Source organism: Ranitomeya imitator, chromosome 10 (assembly GCF_032444005.1).
Source record: "Ranitomeya imitator isolate aRanImi1 chromosome 10, aRanImi1.pri, whole genome shotgun sequence".
Lineage (NCBI taxonomy): Eukaryota > Metazoa > Chordata > Amphibia > Anura > Dendrobatidae > Ranitomeya > Ranitomeya imitator.
The window spans coordinates 118,463,402-118,484,471 of NC_091291.1; the positions used below are offsets into that span (position 1 = coordinate 118,463,402).

The window sequence follows — 21,070 nt, forward strand, 5'->3', positions numbered from 1 at the left end:
CTGACCCAAACTCAAAAGCTTCACCACGACCACTGCTGACTTCATGGTCAGAACTTGGGCCATGAGTTTCTATGGCAATGCAGAATAAGTTGGCAATAATAAAGATTATTATTATCAATGCTTCATTTACCCTTATGGATTTTGGATGCATCTGCATTTGTAAAGATCTGAATCTCGGTTTTGGATCCACTGCCAACTAAAATACTGACTGAAAAACACACAAGTCTGAATGAGGCTTAAAGCAAATGTGATGCAAAATCAATGATGGGATTTAAAGGCAAATTGCGAAAGACGCCTTTATGTTTCTGTTTTCAGCTCATCAATCTTTTTTGACACCCTTGTACAGTCAACTGCTATGTTTTCTCTATGCATATACATCTTACATTTAGAACCACACACCTCGAAAACAAAAAAAAGTACAAGGTCATCGAGAGCCAGCAAGAGTCTAAGACCATCAGAAAGCATTAGATGTTAGTCGCGTCTGCCTTTACGAGATGATATTTTAAAGGGCTTTATTGCCTCTAGCAGAAGTTGACGATCTTCACGTACGTTGCCAAATGTCACCGTACATAAAAAGGGAGCGCCTCGGGGGAACATGCATCTGTTCGGTGACAGCAGCGATTGTTTTCAATATGAGCCATTTTATAGTCTTACAAAGTGACCCTCCCCGCTTATAAGAGGAGACAGGCAATCATTTCATTATATCGCGCTCCTAAATAGCACTACGGAGAATCTGAGTTAATGGCGCTGGAAATGAAAGATGACGCACTCTTTCAGCACCAAGCACAAGGGCATAGCAAATGGTTTTTTCCATGCGCCCATGTCATCACGTCCTCATTACTGTAATGCAACTCTCCGCTATTGTTAAAGGTATAAAAGCTCGGAAGCTGCCGTGATGGCAAATGTAGTCTGAGTAAGTGATATTTCGTTTACCCTATAGTTCCTGGACTAAGATGGGATGAGGTTCAGTGAAAAAAAAGGAGAATAATGTTTCCATAAGAGACAATAAGGTCTAAATGTGCGGGGTCGTTTATCGGTATGGCTGTACAGATCAATTCAATGCACTCTGGCTGACGAGAAAATCTCAAAAGATGTTACCCAGCCTTTAAAACCTGATGGCTTATCTGTTGGATACTATAACTAGTGATTTGTGAAGCTTGGATAAAGTGTTATCTGAGCATGCTCGGGTGCTGAGTGTCTTCAGCATGCTCGAAAAGTATGTTCGAGTCCCCGCGGCTGCATGTCTCGCGGCTGTTCGACAGCCACATCATATGCATGGATTGCCTAACAAACAAACAATCCCTGTATGTGTTGCAGCGGCGGAGCATGCTCAGATAACACCTTATCCCAGCACGCTCGCTCATCACTACCTGTCACCTATACCGCCTTTTGGTATCCCCAGTGCCATGGCTTACAGTCCGGGTCATACTTGCCCATACAATATAGTGGCCCAGTGGTTATCACTGTAGCCTTGCAGCGATGGGGTCTTGGGTTCAAATCCATCAGATAGTTTGCCATGAGGTTGTATGTTCTCCCCGTGTTTGCGTGGGTTTCATCCGGGTTCTCCGCACTCCAAAGACACACTGATAGGGAATGTAGATTGTGAGCCTCAATGGGGACAGTGATGGTGAAGTTCTAAATCACTATGGTCGCTTAAAGGGGTTGTGCCACAAACAAAAGTATATTTTAATCAATAGATCCTGGAATAATAATAAGTTACATGATTGGATGTGTTTAAAAAAAAATGTTCCTGTCCCGAGATAATCTTATCAATGTGCCCCAGTGTAATGGGCGTGTTTGACCATGCAGGTCGCATATACCACAGCTCCTGGGCAGGGGAAGAAGCAAACGAATATACAGACATTACAGCACGGGATCACTGTTGATTCTTTGTGTGAGTAAAACATTTCCCTACCTGTTTTTTAAACAATATTTTAGCTAAAAAAAAAAAAATAATCGGTAGAACAGCCGACCTCCGTGTGATTCCTCCAGACTCCAACAGTTAAACAGAAATCCCTCTCAGATCTGGAGAACACTACACAAGTAAGGGCTTCTACACATGTCCTGATATTTCCGGTACTGGGGAGATAGCGGTGTCCGTGTGATTAATACTCGTGGCAACCGTGTGCCGCTTCAGTACCACACATACCTGAATATAGGAGTCAGCAGTAGTGTTCCCACTGTTCCCCGGGCCCGGGTTCTGAAGACAACTCATATCATAGTCCCCTGCTTGCACTGCGACTAACGCAAGCAGGGGAGAATGTTGAGAGTTGTATTCATCTGATATCAGAGAAAGCAGGCGGCGGCTGATTGGAGTACTCATTAGCTGTCACCTGCGCCATAAATATTTAAAAAGATTGACGTGGGCTCCCCTGTATTATTGATAATCAGCCAGGCAAAATTGACAGCTCCGGGCTGCAACCCTAAGCTGTCAGCTTTAGCAAGGCTGGCTATCAAGAATAGAGGGGTCCTATCAAGAATAGAGGGGGCTGCAACCCTAAGCTGTCAGCTTTAGCAAGGCTGGCTATCAAGAATAGAGGGGTCCCCGCACAGTATTTTTTAATTATTTAAATAAATAATTTAAAAACAACACCGTGTGGGGGCCCCCATTTTTGACAATCAGCCAAGCTAAAGCAGACAGCTGTGGGCTGGTGTTCTCAGGCTGGTATAAGGCCATGAATATTGGGCCTCCCATATTAAAATTGCATCCCGCAGCCGCCTCAGAAATGGCATATCTATTGGATACACCAATTTTGGCTTCTTGCCCGGCTCTTCCCACTTGCCCTGTAGTGGTGACAAGTGGGGTTCATAGTTGTGATGTTGATGTCACCTTTGTATTGTCCGGTGACATCAAGCCCACGGCTTAATAATAAAGAGGCGTCTATAAGACAATTATCCATTACTAATCCTATAGTTGTATGGTAAATAAAGACACAGCCAGAATAAAGTCCTTTATTTCATATTAAAAAAAAAATACACACTTTCCCTTTATTTAAAAATAATAAACACAGTTATTCTCACCCAACGCCCATTGCATTGAATACCTCATCTTCTGTAATAAAACAAAAATGAAAAAAAAAAAATATATCCCTCACATGTCCATCATTCTGTCCCACGCCGCAATCCATGTCTGGGGATAAACCGTTTTCAACCTGGACTGTGCCAAGATGTGACCATCCAGGCTGAAAACCACTGAGGAATGATCTGCTTCGAGCGCAGCACAAGTGACCAGCGGTGACTCATCGAGGTTACCGCTGGTCAGTGAGGCTGCATTCCCAGCTGGGCTGAACTGTGGTGACCTCAGCATCGTGAGGAAAAAGTCAGTGAAGTCATCGCAGTTCAAGCTCAGTGAGTTCATCTGTGAACTCATTGAGCTTGACCAGCGGTGAACTTGATGAGTCACCGCTGGTCACTGATGCTGAGCTCAAAGCAGATCATTCCTCAGTGCTTTTCAGCCTGGACGGTCGCATCTTGGCACCATCCAGGTTGAAAACTGTTTATCCCCAGATAATGGATTACGGCGTGGGACAGAATGACAGACAGGTGAGGGATATTGTTGTTTATGTTTTATTACAGGAGACGAAGGATTCAATGGAATGGGCGTTAGATGAGTATAACTGTGTTTGTTATTTTTAAATAAAAAAGGATAAGAGTGGTTTGTTTCCATTTCCAATAAAAGACTTTATTCTGGCTGTGTATTTAACGTACATCTATAGGATTAGTAATGGATAGGTGTCTTATAGATGCCTCCTCATTACTAAGCCGTGGGCTTGATGTCACTGGACAATACAAAGGTGACATCAACCCAATATGGGCTGTTATTAGAGGCAGCAGGTGTAGGCTGATGGGAGTAGTGGTCCCATCAGTCGCCACCTGCTCTCACTATTATCAAATACAACTCTCAACATTCTCCCCTGCTAGTGTTGATCGCAGCGCGAGCAGGGGACAGTGATGCAAGTTGTCTTCACTTCAGCACCCAGTGCCAGGAAACAGCGCAAACTGTACCACTGATTCCCAGGTGCCGGTACGCGTCGCACTGATGACACACAGATGTCATCCATATGCCCGTGTGCAGAAGGTTTCGCGACCTGTGCTGCTGTTGAAAAGCAGACACTTCAGCGTATTTTGCCCACGGACACGCGGTCTGTGGAAACACACTGACATGTGCAAAGACCCATACTCACTTTAATGGGTCTATGTGAGTCACTGTCACCGGTACGTGTGAAAACTATCACCACACACACCAGACACACAGAGGGCTAAAAGAGACCCAAGATATGTGGATTTTTTTGCAAGATCCACAGTGAAAAATGTCTACCTTGTGTGGCCTCACTCTTTAAGTTTTAGGATTTCATATGGACATTAATAGGGCAAGAGACACAAAAACATATTATTGGCCCATAATTTGATACACCATTCATTACCACATTGTGCAGGTTTCTTCCTTACAAACACTACTCTTGGAGGAGGTTCCAGCTCGTCAGGTTACAGCAGCAGCTAAACTTGTAGGGACTTCCATACAGTCTACACAGCATGGACCTTAATCCTCATACATAGTAGAAAGGCAGCAAGTATGCACTGCTTTTTTGCGATTGAAACTAGAATTGAGCAAGATTTTTAGGACCCTAGTCCGGTGTCCACATCAACAGTCCGACATTTTTCTGATGTGCACGACTTCATACCAGGCTTGCTAATCAGAAGGGACAATCATGGATGGACAATATAAAGGAAGTTTATCCAAACCCTCGGCAAATCTGTACATTTCAACAAGCTCCCCCAATATGTGTAATTTTGGCGAAAAATTAGGACCCGCTATTTCTCTTGTGTGCAAATGGAAGGGTTTTGCTTTGGTCCAATTAAGTACTTCATGGTCTGGGCAATGTCTTTTGGAATGGAGCAGACATGTTGCCCTAAGCAAAAGCTCAGCACTCGGCCTCCTATAATGTAATTTATATATAAAAAAGGAAAGAATAAGCCATCCCCCTACCATGAATCAGTGGGAAAGCCTCAATTATGGCTTCCTAAATGCATAAACCACACACACACAGCCGGAGGAGTGAGGAAACCTTAATGGCTTTAGTTGGTAATATAATGATCATATAAAAAAAGCTTTGTAGATTATTTGACACCATCACATTCTTCATCTCGTTTTCCGACCACAATAAGTCCTCAGAGTCTGGATCGGTGTCGTACACCACAGTCATCTTGGTTTCAGACCCTTAGAAAAGTCTTGGGTGATGAAGACCCCGGTAGGATCTGCACATAAGTATTAAAAAAATATGTATAATCTTCATTTGCAGTCACAAAACAGAGAAAGGCATATTTCACGGAAATGTCGGGGCCACCAGTGCTTCTAATATTTACAGTCAAGGGCTATTCTCTGTTTGGAGGACCAAAGCCATCGCGGCACCAGACCGATTTTATATGGACGGCTTATTCTGGCCCTTGTGCCTTTCCTTCTGTAAAGTTCTGAGTCAAGGCACTTATTCTAGTCAGTAATATCCATCTCTTCTGTTTTTGGCATCTAGAGCGTCTGCTCCTTCATCTCGTGCTAGTTCCAGATCATCTGTGTTGTCTGGTTCACCGCCATGTTCTTCCTACCAAATAAAAAAAAAAAGTCCAAAGGTTAGATAAAAATGGCAATATGTAAAAACACGACGTAGGTCATAAATGTCAGATAGGTGGAGGTCCAACCTCTAGAGTCCTCCATCATATAAGAGGTCTCCATCCTTTAAAGGGGTTTCCAGTCGGAAGAAGTTATCCCTATCTAGTGGAGAGGAGATAACTTCAAGATGGAGGTGCAACTGGTAGAAGACCTCCACCAATTCTCATAAAGGGGCCCTTTTATCACAGTTATTGGGGACCCTTGCGTCATTCTTTCTCTATGGGACTGCCAATTAAATCAGAGTGCAGCCCCATACAACGTGAATTGAGCACCGTTTTGACAGGGATAAAAGTTCCCCATTCTGGCCATCGGTGGATGTCCCAGTGATCGGAAGGTGGCTGCTTAGAAGAATAGATCACACGAAGAGATTGAAAAACCCTTTAAAGAAGATTAACAATAGCGTAGTAAAATTATAGCAGATGATCAGGACGTCCAGTGTTATGGCTCTCACATTGGTTGTCACCCAAAAGTTCCAAAATCCTGAATGGTAGATATTCCTGACTATGCAATCCCACAGCGCCCACCTCCTTAATACATGTAGAAAAGCCGCGGAGACACCATCACGTGTTTCTCAACGCAAGCAATAAATAGCCAGGTCTTTCACCGGGAAGGAACAACCACGGAAAGGGCAGCATCCAAAAAGGAAAACCACCTATGCCAAAACATGGTATCCATCCACAGACAGCTGTTTCGGGGTATTTGCCCCTCATCAGTGTGGAGTAGGAAACTGGCTATTAGGAGCAGTGCCTAGTAAAAGGACTATAAACATAAGGATGAATGACCTCGGGGAGATCAAAACATCGAACACCTCGGAGACACCATCACGTGATGGAGATTGAGAAATACGTGATGGTGTCTCCGCGGTGTTGGATGTTTTGATCTCCCCGAGGTCATTCATCCTTATGTTTATACACCTCCTTAATACGACATAGGCAGATACGGGTGAAAAGGCCTATGGGAACAGTAAGGGTAATCATATTGGTTATCAACCAGGTTTCCTTGAAAAATAACTAATGTCTAAACTGGAAGATGATCAAAACTCGAAGAGGCTGCGTCACTAGATTTGATGGTACAGACTGAATACAATATATAGATCACTTAGACCTGTTGAGGCTGGAATAGTTTGAAAATCCATCTTAGAATGGCTCAATACCTTTTTGAAAACTTTCTCACCTGATAAAATAATTTATTGATTGGATTTTTTTTTTAAAGAGAACTTGTCACTTGCTCCCAAAAATTTAGTTAAATACCTTGGAAAAATCCTTGAGATCCCCTGATTCTGAGGCTTTTTTCCGTTTTGCGCTGCTTCGCTCTATTGCAGAGATATTCACATTTGTTGATTTTGGAACGCAGTATGTGAAATCTTTTTTTTGCAGTTCAACTGGGCGTTTCTTCAGGGTCTCCTAGAGGATGGGCGGTGTGCACTTTCACTCCTCCCTCCCAGATGCTGCCAATGGAGAGAGGGAGGAGTGAAAGTGCACACCACCTCAGAAAAGGTCCAGTTGCTCTGCAAAGCGGAGATTTCACATAAATATTTACATTTGTTGCTTCTGGCGTAACAGAAGGAAGCAGCGCAAAATAGAATATAAGACAGCAGAATCGGGAAATCATGGATTTTTACAAGGTACAGTGGGGCAAAAAAGTATTTAGTCAGTCAGCAATAGTGCAAGTTCCACCACTTAAAAAGATGAGAGGCGTCTGTAATTTACATCATAGGTAGACCTCAACTATGGGAGACAAACTGAGAAAAAAAAATCCAGAAAATCACATTGTCTGTTTTTTTAACATTTTATTTGCATATTATGGTGGAAAATAAGTATTTGGTCAGAAACAAACAATCAAGATTTCTGGCTCTCACAGACCTGTAACTTCTTCTTTAAGAGTCTCCTCTTTCCTCCACTCATTACCTGTAGTAATGGCACCTGTTTAAACTTGTTATCAGTATAAAAAGACACCTGTGCACACCCTCAAACAGTCTGACTCCAAACTCCACTATGGTGAAGACCAAAGAGCTGTCAAAGGACACCAGAAACAAAATTGTAGCCCTGCACCAGGCTGGGAAGACTGAATCTGCAATAGCCAACCAGGTTGGAGTGAAGAAATCAACAGTGGGAGCAATAATTAGAAAATGGAAGACATACAAGACCACTGATAATCTCCCTCGATCTGGGGCTCCACGCAAAATCCCACCCCGTGGGGTCAGAATGATCACAAGAACGGTGAGCAAAAATCCCAGAACCACGCGGGGGGACCTAGTGAATGAACTGCAGAGAGCTGGGACCAATGTAACAAGGCCTACCATAAGTAACACACTACGCCACCATGGACTCAGATCCTGCAGTGCCAGACGTGTCCCACTGCTTAAGCCAGTACATGTCCGGGCCCGTCTGAAGTTTGCTAGAGAGCATTTGGATGATCCAGAGGAGTTTTGGGAGAATGTCCTATGGTCTGATGAAACCAAACTGGAACTGTTTGGTAGAAACACAACTTGTCGTGTTTGGAGGAAAAAGAATACTGAGTTGCATCCATCAAACACCATACCTACTGTAAAGCATGATGGTGGAAACATCATGCTTTGGGGCTGTTTCTCTGCAAAGGGGCCAGGACGACTGATCCGGGTACATGAAAGAATGAATGGGGCCATGTATCGTGAGATTTTGAGTGCAAACCTCCTTCCATCAGCAAGGGCATTGAAGATGAAACGTGGCTGGGTCTTTCAACATGACAATGATCCAAAGCACACCGCCAGGGCAACGAAGGAGTGGCTTCGTAAGAAGCATTTCAAGGTCCTGGAGTGGCCTAGCCAGTCTCCAGATCTCAACCCTATAGAAAACCTTTGGAGGGAGTTGAAAGTCCGTGTTGCCAAGCGAAAAGCCAAAAACATCACTGCTCTAGAGGAGATCTGCATGGTGGAATGGGCCAACATACCAACAACAGTGTGTGGCAACCTTGTGAAGACTTACAGAAAACGTTTGACCTCTGTCATTGCAAACAAAGGATATATTACAAAGTATTGAGATGAAATTTTGTTTCTGACCAAATACTTATTTTCCACCATAATATGCAAATAAAATGTTAAAAAAAACAGACAATGTGATTTTCTGGATTTTTTTTCTCAGTTTGTCTCCCATAGTTGAGGTCTACCTATGATGTAAATTACAGACGCCTCTCATCTTTTTAAGTGGTGGAACTTGCACTATTGCTGACTGACTAAATACTTTTTTGCCCCACTGTATTTAACTAAATTTTTGAAGCATATGACAGGTTCTCCTTAAGTTCACCGAGTTATCAGGTTTAAAATATCTATTAATATTGTGTACAAATTGCATTGTGAAACCTGATGACAAAGCTCCAAGTTTCCTGCATACCAATACAGTCTGCATATATTAAATAGATCACTTAGACCTGATGAGGCTGGAAAATTACTTTGAAAATCCATGATAGAATGGCTTGCTAATACCTTTTTTGAAAATTTTCTCACCTGATATTAAAATGAACATTTTAAGGATGTGATTTTTTGTTTTTATAGGAAGCCAACTGTATAGGCATGCAGATCATAGAAAGCTGAATAAAATGATACCTTCATATCTGTGATTTGATGTTTTACTCCAGTGAAATCCACATATTTCTCTATGTAAATGACCTGTTAATATCTATGGGCCAAACATAGAACTACCCGAGACTCTGCCTCCAGAGCTTAATATAAGTGAAAGGGAGCATTACCAGTGTGAGACATGTAGATCAGGAGAGAGGTCATTACATGTCTCACACTGGTAACTCCACCTTTTATTTACAATAAGCTTTGGAGACAGATTCTGTGGGAGATCTACAGTGCCTACAAGTAGTATTCAACCCCCTGCAGATTTAGCAGGTTTAATAAGATGCAAATAAGTTAGAGCCTTCAAACTTCAAACAAGAGCAGGATTCATTAACAGATGCATAAATCTTACAAACCAAAAAGTTTTGTTGCTCAGTTAAATTTTTATAAATTTTAAACATAAAAATGTGGGTCAATTATTATTCAACCCCTAAGTTTAATATTTTGTGGAATAACCTTTGTTTGCAATTACAGCTAATAATCGTCTTTTATAAGACCTGATCAGGCCGGCACAGGTCTCTGGTGTTATCTTGGCCCACTCCTCCATGCAGATCTTCTCCAAGTTATCTAGGTTCTTTGGGTGTCTCATGTGGACTTTAATCTTGAGCTCCTTCCACAAGTTTTCAATTGGGTTAAGGTCAGGAGACTGACTAGGCCACTGCAACACCTTGATTTTTTGCCTCTTGAACCAGGCCTTGGTTTTCTTGGCTGTGTGCTTTGGGTCGTTGTCTTGTTGGAAGATGAAATGACGACCCATCTTAAGATCCTTGATGGAGGAGCGGAGGTTCTTGGCCAAAATCTCCAGGTAGGCCGTGCTATCCATCTTCCCATGGATGCGGACCAGATGGCCAGGCCCCTTGGCTGAGAAACAGCCCCACAGCATGATGCTGCCACCACCATGCTTGACTGTAGGGATGGTATTCTTGGGGTCGTATGCAGTGCCATCCAGTCTCCAAACGTCACGTGTGTGGTTGGCACCAAAGATCTCGATCTTGGTCTCATCAGACCAGAGAACCTTGAACTAGTCAGTCTCAGAGTCCTCCAAGTGATCATGAGCAAACTGTAGATGAGCCTTGACATGACGCTTTGAAAGTAAAGGTACCTTACGGGCTCGTCTGGAACGGAGACCATTGCGGTGGAGTACGTTACTTATGGTATTGACTGAAACCAATGTCCCCACTGCCATGAGATCTTCCCGGAGCTCCTTCCTTGTTGTCCTTGGGTTAGCCTTGACTCTCCGGACGAGCCTGGCCTCGGCACGGGAGGAAACTTTCAAAGGCTGTCCAGGCCGTGGAAGGCTAACAGTAGTTCCATAAGCCTTCCACTTCCGGATGATGCTCCCAACAGTGGAGACAGGTAGGCCCAACTCCTTGGAAAGGGTTTTGTACCCCTTGCCAGCCTTGTGACCCTCCACGATCTTGTCTCTGATGGCCTTGGAATGCTCCTTTGTCTTTCCCATGTTGACCATGTATGAGTGCTGTTCACAAGTTTGGGGAGGGTCTTAAATAGTCAGAAAAGGCTGGAAAAAGAGATAATTAATCCAAACATGTGAAGCTCATTGTTCTTTGTGCCTGAACTACTTTTTAATACTTTAGGGGAACCAAACAGAATTCTGGTGGGTTGAGGGGTTGAATAATAAATGACCCTCTGAAAAGACTTTTCACAATTTAAAAAAATAAAAATAAACAAAGAAATAACATTCTTTTTTGCTGCAGTGCATTTCACACTTCCAGGCTGATCTACAGTCCAAATGTCACAATGCCAAGTTAATTCCAAATCTGCAGGGGGTTGAATACTACTTGTAGGCACTGTATGTCCGGCCAATAGATCTTAACAGCTTATTTACATATTAAGAAAAACATAGATTTCTTTGGAATAAGACATCGGATAGCAGATATCAAGGTCTCATTTTATTCAACTTGCTATTTTATTTTTAAGTTTCTATGACCTGCATGTCGGCTTAGGAGTGTTGATACTACTAACATATTCCTTTTAATATGTTCAATATGCATTGTGAAATCTGATAACAAATACAAAAGCTCTAGGTCTCCTGCATAGTTAAAGGTTCAAATGCTAAAGTTTTGAGCGCATTCATCCACCACTAGAGGGAGCTCAGGAGTACTGTATACGGTCTTACTATTGTGTGGCAGCAAGCTCCCTCTAGTGGTGGCTGCAGACAGACAAAAGTCTGAAGCTTTGCGTTATAAAAAAATAATAATGAGTACCTAAGATAGGATGATAAAAAGCAGAGATTAACTTTAAGCCTCCGCTGTAAATTATAAAATCCTGCCATCTGTGAGCTACAGCTCTAGCTTTAAAAATTGCTAAAAAATATATTGTTTTGTCACATTCCAAGCATAATAAATTACTTGGTTTGCTTGCACACATAACAACATATTTGGAATTGGCCATTTGCAGCATTGTTGAGTTACAATTACTTAACAGAATGGCGGCACAGCCAGGAGCGGACCACGCAGACAATTTGACATGCCTCAATAAATAAATGGCTGTATTGTTCCCTCTGTAGCAAAGACAGCCACAAAGTGGAATTTTAATCGCATTCTCCATCCACCCATAAATGTAATACTCACAATCCGTGCGGTCAGATTCTGCCAAAAGTATATTTAGACGTACAGTGAGAAAATAGACGTCTGCGATGATGAGAAGCGGTAAAAGCAGCATTTTATAGGCTTATAAAAATTGAGCAACATTGAGGTTTCATCTTTAAAAGGAGTCAAAATGTAACCTCACCACATCCAGCATAAGAGAAGAAAATGAGTTCTGACAGATCTGTACCCCACGCAGGATGGGAGCGAGGATCAACAATTTTACGGCTGCGCTCTCTTCAATTATCTGAACGCGTAATTAGAGGAGAATGAGTTTAGAGGAAAATGTCCTTGAGGACAACACAATATAATATGAATGGGAGAGAAAAAAAATGATGTGCTATCAAAATGCGTTGATAAAATGGCTTACTAGCACCAATTGTGCCATAAATATGCTGCCGATGTAGGCATTTAGACTAATAGGAGACTGGACCTGTCCTTGTAATATGCTGCTATTACCTAGGTAAAAATATGTAGGTGACAGAGTTGCTTTAAAAATAGATGTGGCTTCATATAGATCTGTGAAAGGCAACTGGAGGCTCCGCGGAGGCGGGTCTAGGTGTTCCCATTGGAGGCGGTGCCACATATGTCCTGGCCCTTGAGGAGTATGATCATTATATAGCTTACAGGCTCCGTGGAGGCGGGTCTAGGTGTTCCCATTGGAGGCGGTGCCACATATGTCCTGGCCCTTGAGGAGTATTATCATTATATAGCTTACAGGCTCCGTGGAGGCGGGTCCAGGTGTTCCCATTGGAGGCGGTGCCACAGATTTCCTGGCCCTTGAGAAGTATGATCATTATATAGCTTACAGGCTCCGCGGAGGTGGGTCCAGGTGTTCCCATTGGAGGCGGTGCCACATATGTCCTGGCTCTTGAGGAGTATGATCATTATATAGCTTACAGGCTCTGCGGAGGCGGGTCCAGGTGTTCCCATTGGAGGCGGTTTCACAGATGTCCTGGCCCTTGAGGAGTATAATCATTATATAGCTTACAGGCTCTGCGGAGGCGGGTCCAGGTGTTCCCATTGGAGGCGGTTTCACAGATGTCCTGGCCCTTGAGGAGTATTATCATTATATAGCTTACAGGCTCTGCGGAGGTGGGTCCAGGTGTTCCCATTGGAGGCGGTTTCACAGATGTCCTGGCCCTTGAGGAGTATAATCATTATATAGCTTACAGGCTCTGCAGAGACGAGTCTAGGTATTCCCATTGGAGGCGGTTTCACAGATGTCCTGGCCCTTGAGGAGTATGATCATTATATAGCTTACAGGCTCCGCGGAGGCGGGTCCAGGTGTTCCCATTGGAGGCGGTGCCACAGCTGTCCTGGCCCTTGAGTATGATCATTATATAGCGTACAGGCTCTGCGGAGGCGGGTCCAGGTGTTCCCATTGGATGCGGTGCCACAGATGTCCTGGCCCTTGAGGAGTATGATCATTATATAGCTTACAGGCTCCGCAGAGGCGGATCCAGGTGTTACATTGGAGGCGGTGCCATAGATGATCTGGCCCTTGAGGAGTATGATCATTAAAATCTTAAAATTATATACCAGTGTTATTTACATAGTGTACAGCAATGTAATTACATTATTTTATTTGATCACTATAGCACAGGGGCTTAAGTAGAGCGGGTGCAAGGTTTGCAGTCACACACGCAAATGCTGCTGACCACCAACCCGCACCATACGCATGCATTCTCAAGAAGATAAATCAAAACGATCGGTAAGAAACTCCAGGTGATGCATGTGCAAGTCCCAATAGTAGAAAAATCCCCAAAAAAAGTCCGGGCACTTACAACTTCGGTAATGCTCATCTTTATTTAACGACTTAAATACAGCAGACGCGTTTTCAGCGCATCCCAACATTTCATCAAGCTTGAAAACTTGGCATGGTCTGAAATGCGTCTGGTAATGCCCATCTTTATTTAAGAAGGTAAATACGTCGGACGCGTTTCAGGTCATCCAAAGTTTTCAAGCTTGATGAAATGATAGAATAGTCTGAAACGCGTCAGATAATGCCCATCTTTATTTAAAAAGTGAAATACATCAGACACATTTCAGATCATCCCAAGCTTTCAAGCTTGATGAAATGATAGATAGAATGGTAGAATGATAGAATGGTCTGAAACGCGTCAGATATTTAAAAAGTGAAATACATCAGACACATTTCAGATCATCCCAAGCTTTCAAGCTTGATGAAATGATAGATAGAATGGTAGAATGATAGAATGATAGAATGGTCTGAAACGCGTCAGATATTTAAAAAGTGAAATACATCAGACACATTTCAGATCATCCCAAGCTTTCAAGCTTCATGATCTGAAACGCGTCTGATGTTATTTCACTTGTTAAGTAAAGATAAGCGTTAGGGAACTTGTGAATGCCGGGAACGTTTGGGGATTTTTGCCTTCTCATGAGAAGAAAAAGCCACTGCCAGACACCGCTGACAGTGACTGATCTTCCCCAAGAACAAAAGGACCAGGCAGTTCAAACCCAGCCGCCCTATCCTCATCTCCCCAGACACCTGCCATCAGGAGACCCCCAATATGGATTAGACGGTCATCTTGTCTTTAGACCTGCGATGTGTGATGTATTTCCTGTGTTCGAGTAATTAGACTCAGAAACTGTCAGCAATGTAAGGAGCAGTCCCGTAGCTGCGGACTAATTGGAACCTCAGCCCACTATGCGGCACATCACAAGACTGGTGTAAAAGTCCCTAAACGATATCATTATAGAAATGAATTACACACAAAAAAAAATCCAGTTTTTGAGACCGTATGGTTAAAATTTAGAAGCCGATGCATCTTCTCTGGAGCAAATGTTGTATTAAACCCTTCCAGAAATCGTGGTGTGCGCAGCTGTTTCCTCCGCGAGCACAGTATCAGCGCCGAGTCCTCCTAATCTTCCTGGGCTTGGATGCGTGAAGGTAACTTGGCTCAGTAAACATTTCCTGGCAAAATCCTTAATCAAATCCCTCCCGAATAGCTGTAAGTGGTTCTGGAGAGGAACTAGATGGGGGTTTCTGCTTTTCTCTGCGAAGATCATACTGAATTCAATGAGGGTATTAGGAGAACAAAGCTTCCATTGTCCGCGTCTGCACTAATGAGAGCGGCGCGCACATTATTTATAAGGAGAACTTTCCTGAAACATTGCTCTTTACACATAATGCGAAGCTTCCACCGATACTTCTGTGCAGTTTCGGAACTACTGGATACACTTCAGAAAATTATTTTGATGTAATACCAGTTGTTATTCACTAGGGGCGCTCTTTGCGGAATGCATTCTAAATGATAGGATGCATATGCATGCGGTTTTTATGCATTTTTATCGCGAAAATTCCTGAACGCGTGCACATACCCTAAATGCGCACGGCGCGGATTTTCCACATCAAGTTTGTTGCATGGGGATTTTGGTTCAAATTTCACCCGATGCATTGAAAAAGGATGGAAATCTACAGCAAGTATTGACATGCTGCAAATTTAAAGGGAATCTGTCAGCTGGTTTTTCCCACCTATTTTGAGAGCTGCAAAAATGTAGATACAGAGACCCTAATTCCAGCGATGTGTCACTTACTGGGCTGCTTGCTGTAGTTTTGATAAAATTACATTTTATGGAGGACTAGTAAACTTGCTGCATGATAGTCCTCCATATTCAGGAGTTCTGTATGGTCCCGCCCTCATCATTGATTGGCAGCTTTCTACATTTCTTATGAAGGGGGGGCGTTTTTATGTGTCTTTTTTAACATTTCTTTTTTTTTAAAAAATTGATAATGTACTGATTTCTTTCTAAATGCCGATGTGTTCTACTTTGGCATACGTTGACATCCGTTAAGGAGCACATAAAATGGGTGAAATCTCAAGTATCATGGCATCCTAATTACCCATCCATGGTTTTACATTGGATTTTGATGCAGACTATTCATCATGATGCAGACTATTTTTTAGACAGTAGTTCTACCTTCCAAATTCTAATCGCCCGTAGTTTTCCTGCGTGTTACATCGTCAGGGTGCATCGGTGCCAAATCATTTCCCCCCCATTAGAACCAAGCTGTCTCTGCCGGATCCTACTCCGTACAAAGATTTTGCTTCCTTTGCTCTGTAACAGCGTGATTCCCTCTGCAGAGAAATCGGCCCAGATGTGTTCCGTCATCTCCGAGAGGATGGAGAAACTGCGACGTGTTGTGTTGGGGAGCTGCGATGCATGATAATGTGCGCGCTGAATTCAACAACGACGATGACCCCCAAAGGATCAGAGGCTCTAAGTAATGCAGCAAAAAAAAAAAAGATCAGGTTAGCCGAGGTGAGGAGCTCGCGATTGAAATTAAATCGACAGGGGAAATTATAAAAGCTCACGGACGACTGTAAGATTTGGAACATAGCAATGTAAAGTGCTAGGATAAAACTGGGCCAGCGCAAAGTGTCAGGAGCTCCGCTCTTCATCAGATACAAGCCCGGGCCCTGCAAGCCTCGAAATCAACAAGTACAATTATTGCTTTAATTATTAAAAGGAGAAGCCTACGTTTTTAGTTTTTTAAAATGATTACAATACATCTAAAAAGAGATTTAAATAATTATGTAAAATTCATTAATAACTTTTATCACCTATGCACACAAGACCAACAAAACCAGGGGGATGTTATGTCCCTCATGTGAGCACTTCTCCATTCACGCCTATGGGAAACCAGCAGATAGGACCCACCGGTCCCATATCCCGTGGGTAGGTGATATATGTAATTTGTGTGTTAGATAAGGTATCCCCTACTTAAAAAACTCTGAAACCATTAAGTTTAATTTTTAAACAAAAAAACAAAACATACTCAGTCTTCAGAATGGCGCCGCTCTGTCATACTTGGTACTGTGTCCCCCGCTGGTCTCTTTCATCAACATCCAATTTGGGCGTCACATGACAACTGCAGACAATTGGCGCTCGTTGATTGGCTGCAGCGTTCAAATTTTTGTCTAAACAGGAAAAAACAACTATGGCTGCTTTTCATCAGCAGTGACGCCTTCCCTGGATGTTGATGACGTCAGACTGGCGGGGAACATGGTACCGAGTATCAAAGAAACAGAAATGGTCCAGGAGATGAGTATAGTTTTTTTTCTACTTTTTACACCACTCTAGGATAATTAAAAGGGTTATCTGGGACTTTGAGTTTTTTTGGCTACGCTGCTAAGAACTTAGTGGCAGGTAGTTGCCAACTGCCTGCCTGTTTTGCCCTATGACGATCTCTCCCAGCTCAGGCGGCAAATCTCCGGCTTCATTTGACCTAATGACAACAGAGGAGCTCTTTTTCTTGAGGGACGGGACAGTTTAAGCTTGATCTAGCAGCTTGGCAAAATATGTGGCCCCGGCGTCTTCACCATTAGAAGTAATCCGGGATAGCTAGGGCACCTGATAGATTTAGGGATAAAGAAGAAGCCTATAGCCCTGGGATATCAGACAATAAAGCCATGACAAGTTCTTAACCGTGTAGGAAAAAAATAACCCCTTTAAGATGAACTTATGAAGTGGAAGACTACCCATTTACCTCCTGTAATAAAATCTCCATCATTTAGTGTCTCCATGATAGCAGGCTACAAGCAATCCCGATGTTGCCCGATCCTGCAGTTACACATTTTTTTTAATCTCTCCCTTACTTCTTATGTACATACGGTACATTTGGTAGGTTAGCAAAAAAATAAAATAGAACACTAGAGAAAGAATAAAGAACGATAAAGTCTACATTTGAAAAACACTTCTGTTTAAGACTCATTTTACCCTTCAATACCTAAAGTGCTATTGTTGTGGCCTTGTTTTTCCCATCCTGTACACCCCAATAATAAGAGCGATTAGAATTATTTTTCCCAAATCTATAAAATTATGTCTGAATCATCAATTTCATTAAGGGATCATCTGGTCATTCACCATCTGGTTGATCAAAACCGATTTAGGTGAAGTGATTTATTGTCATTGCAGCCATTTTTCCTTTCCAATTAATTTATTTATCAGGAAGTACAAAAGGTGAGACTGACCTGGGTCACTGAACACTTCACGTGTTTGAGACTCTGAGCTGTCGTGTTAGAAGATAAAGGGAAACACCGATTTTATCATGAAGCGGTCTTAACATAGTAACATAGTAACATAGTTAGTAAGGCCGAAAAAAGACATTTGTCCATCCAGTTCAGCCTATATTCCATCATAATAAATCCCCAGATCTTCGTCCTTCTACAGAACCTAATAATTGTATGATACAATATTGTTCTGCTCCAGGAAGACATCCAGGCCTCTCTTGAACCCCTCGACTGAGTTCGCCATCACCACCTCCTCAGGCAAGCAATTCCAGATTCTCACTGCCCTAACAGTAAAGAATCCTCTTCTATGTTGGTGGAAAAACCTTCTCTCCGCCAGACGCAAAGAATGCCCCCTTGTGCCCGTCACCTTCCTTGGTATAAACAGATCCTCAGCGAGATATTTGTATTGTCCCCTTATATACTTATACATGGTTATTAGATCGCCCTCAGTCGTCTTTTTTCTAGACTAAATAATCCTAATTTCGCTAATCTATCTGGGTATTGTAGTTCTCCCATCCCATTAATTAATTTTGTTGCCCTCCTTTGTACTCTCTCTAGTTCCATTATATCCTTCCTGAGCACCGGTGCCCAAAACTGGACACAGTACTCCATGTGCGGTCTAACTAGGGATTTGTACAGAGGCAGTATAATGCTCTCATCATGTGTATCCAGACCTCTTTTAATGCACCCCATGATCCCGTTTGCCTTGGCAGCTGCTGTCTGGCACTGGCTGCTCCAGGTAAGTTTATCATTAACTAGGATCCTCAAGTCCTTCTCCCTGTCAGATTTACCCAGTGGTTTCCCGTTCAGTGTGTAATGGTGACATTGATTCCTTCTTCCCATGTGTATAACCTTACATTTATCATTGTTAAACCTCATCTGCCACCTTTCAGCCCAAGTTTCCAACTTATCCAGATCCATCTGTAGCAGAATACTGAATATACAGAATATACTGTCTTCTGTATACACATCAATATCTGCAGGCATCACCATATAGAATATTGTATCAGTGGCAGTTATTCCTGTTCTGACCACCTCACCTTTATTATCGGATTTATATCATTTATAGATCCACAGAAGTGAATAAGTCAGAGAGATTTCCTGGTCATCAACACCCAAAGTGATAATATGCAGGTTTGAAGCATTAGGGGACATGGCGGTCTCTCTTTACCCAAAAATGTGATAATTTTTTGGAGGGTGTGTGACTGTTTTAAGGTACAAGAAGTTTAAAAAATAGTATGTAGAATATATATATATATATATATATATATATATATACATACATACATATATATACATCATTAGTCCACTTTAAAGGGAATCTGTTCGTACAGGTTTTGCTACAAAACCAGCAGTGGTGCGGCTCTATAGGTCGTAGTATGAAAATGATACCATTCTTGTAGTACTCCGATGTGTCAGTGCTTTGCAGGCACATGTAAATAAGCCCAGGAGTGCATCGGGGGCGTGTCGATGTACACAGTATTGACACGCCCCTCATTGCACTTCCAGGCTAATTTACATGTACAGGGGTTGGACCAAATAATGGAAACACCTAACGTTTTGGCATCATAATCTTCGAACAGGTTATAAACATGCAAACCGTGACATATGGTAATGTTTTGTAGTTGATTATTTGTGTTATGTGATATGTGTATGTAAATTAACTGGTTGTTTTGCATAATTGTAAGAACATTGATGAGAAACTGATACCAATGGCAGACTTCTCGGATTTTCAAAGAGGCCAAATTGTTGGTGCTCGTATGGCAGGCGCTAGTGTAACAATAAGCGCCCTAATGCCTGGGGTGTCAAGAGGTACTGTCTCCAAAGTAATGACTGCGTTTGAAAGCGAAGCAAAAACGTCCGCAGCAAAACACAGGTCCGGCCGAAAGTCAAAGTTGACAGAGAGACTGTCGGACTCTAAAGCGAATTGTGAGAGAGGATCGCAAGACCACGGATTCGAAAATCACTGCTGAGCTCAATGAACACCTACAGAACCCAGTTTCCACGAAAACTGTTCGTCGGGAGCTGCACAAATCTGGATTCCACGGAAGAGCTGCAATTAGAAAACCGCTGCTCTCAATGACAAATGTTTCCAAGCGTTTAGAGTGGTGTAGAAACCTCCAGAATTGGTCCCTCGAGCAGTGGAAACATGTGATATTCTCAGACGAATCATCGTTTACCCTGTTTCCCACCTCCGGCCGAGTGTACGTTTGGAGACAGCCAAAAGAAGCATTCCATCCAGACTGCCTTCTCCCAACCGTAAAACATGGCGGAGGTTCTGTGATGATCTGGGGTGCTATTTCATGGAGATCCGCCGGGCCAATGATATCCCTTCATGGAAAAATTAACAGCCGAGATTATTTAGGCATTTTGGGCGACCAAGTGCATCCAATGGTTCAAGCATTGTTCTGGGAGGGGAACGCCATCTTTCAGGATGATAATGCACCAATTTATACAGCTAGAATCGTTAAAGCATGACACGAGGGACATTCTAATGAAGTTGAGCATCTCATCTGGCCCCGACAATCCCCAGACCTCAACATTATTGAGCATTTATGGTCGATTTTAGAGGTTCAAGTTAGACGTCGATTTCCGCCGCCATCGTCGCTCAAAGAACTGGAGGGTGTTTTAACTGCAGAATGGGCTAAAATTCCTTTGGAAACAATTCACACCTTGTATGAATCCATACCTCGGGGAATTGAGGCTGTAATCGCCGCAAAAGGTGGACCTACACCAGATTAAACTAACTTTTGTTGATGTTTCCAGGTTTTTCTATTATTTGGTTAGTTAAATACAAATCCTGGTTCAAGAAATCTCCCACCCACTGTAAAATAATTATCAAGGGATTCATTCCTCTCCCCATATGCAATAGAAACAGAATGTTTTCTTACAAGATCGTGCTCTTGTTCGTCCTGATATGGTTCTTCTGGTTCTTCTCTAGATCGCACTCTGGCATCAGCAGCCTGTAAGAACTAAAAAAAAAAAAGATTAAAAATCCAGTGGATTATGAAAAGTTTTTATAAAATCATGGAATGTATGGAGGAAACAATGAAATATTATAACTAAGCAGATACCTAGATACCCGCTGCCTAGTCCTAGTCATGACAATGCCACATTTAGACCTACTGAGTTGTGTTGTGTGTAATTGAGGAATAACACT

The 21,070-nt window shown here is 42.6% G+C and overlaps 1 protein-coding gene across 2 annotated transcripts in view; it reads right to left on the reverse strand.

Annotated features, from left to right (window-relative positions):
* Positions 1-5,057: 5,057 nt before the first annotated feature.
* The window catches only part of LOC138651170 (Golgi integral membrane protein 4-like), a 94,195-nt gene continuing 78,182 nt past the window's right edge, over positions 5,058-21,070 (reverse strand). Inside the window, exons 13-15 of one of the 2 annotated variants that reach the window (XM_069741193.1) lie at positions 20,802-20,882; positions 17,872-17,909; positions 5,058-5,597 (exon numbers count right to left, since the gene is read on the reverse strand). In XM_069741193.1, the coding sequence (XP_069597294.1) occupies positions 17,889-17,909; positions 20,802-20,882 (102 nt within the window). In that variant the 3' untranslated portion in view covers positions 5,058-5,597; positions 17,872-17,888. The remainder of the gene's footprint in view (positions 5,598-17,871; positions 17,910-20,801; positions 20,883-21,070) is intronic. The other variant, XM_069741192.1, reaches the window with a different exon arrangement.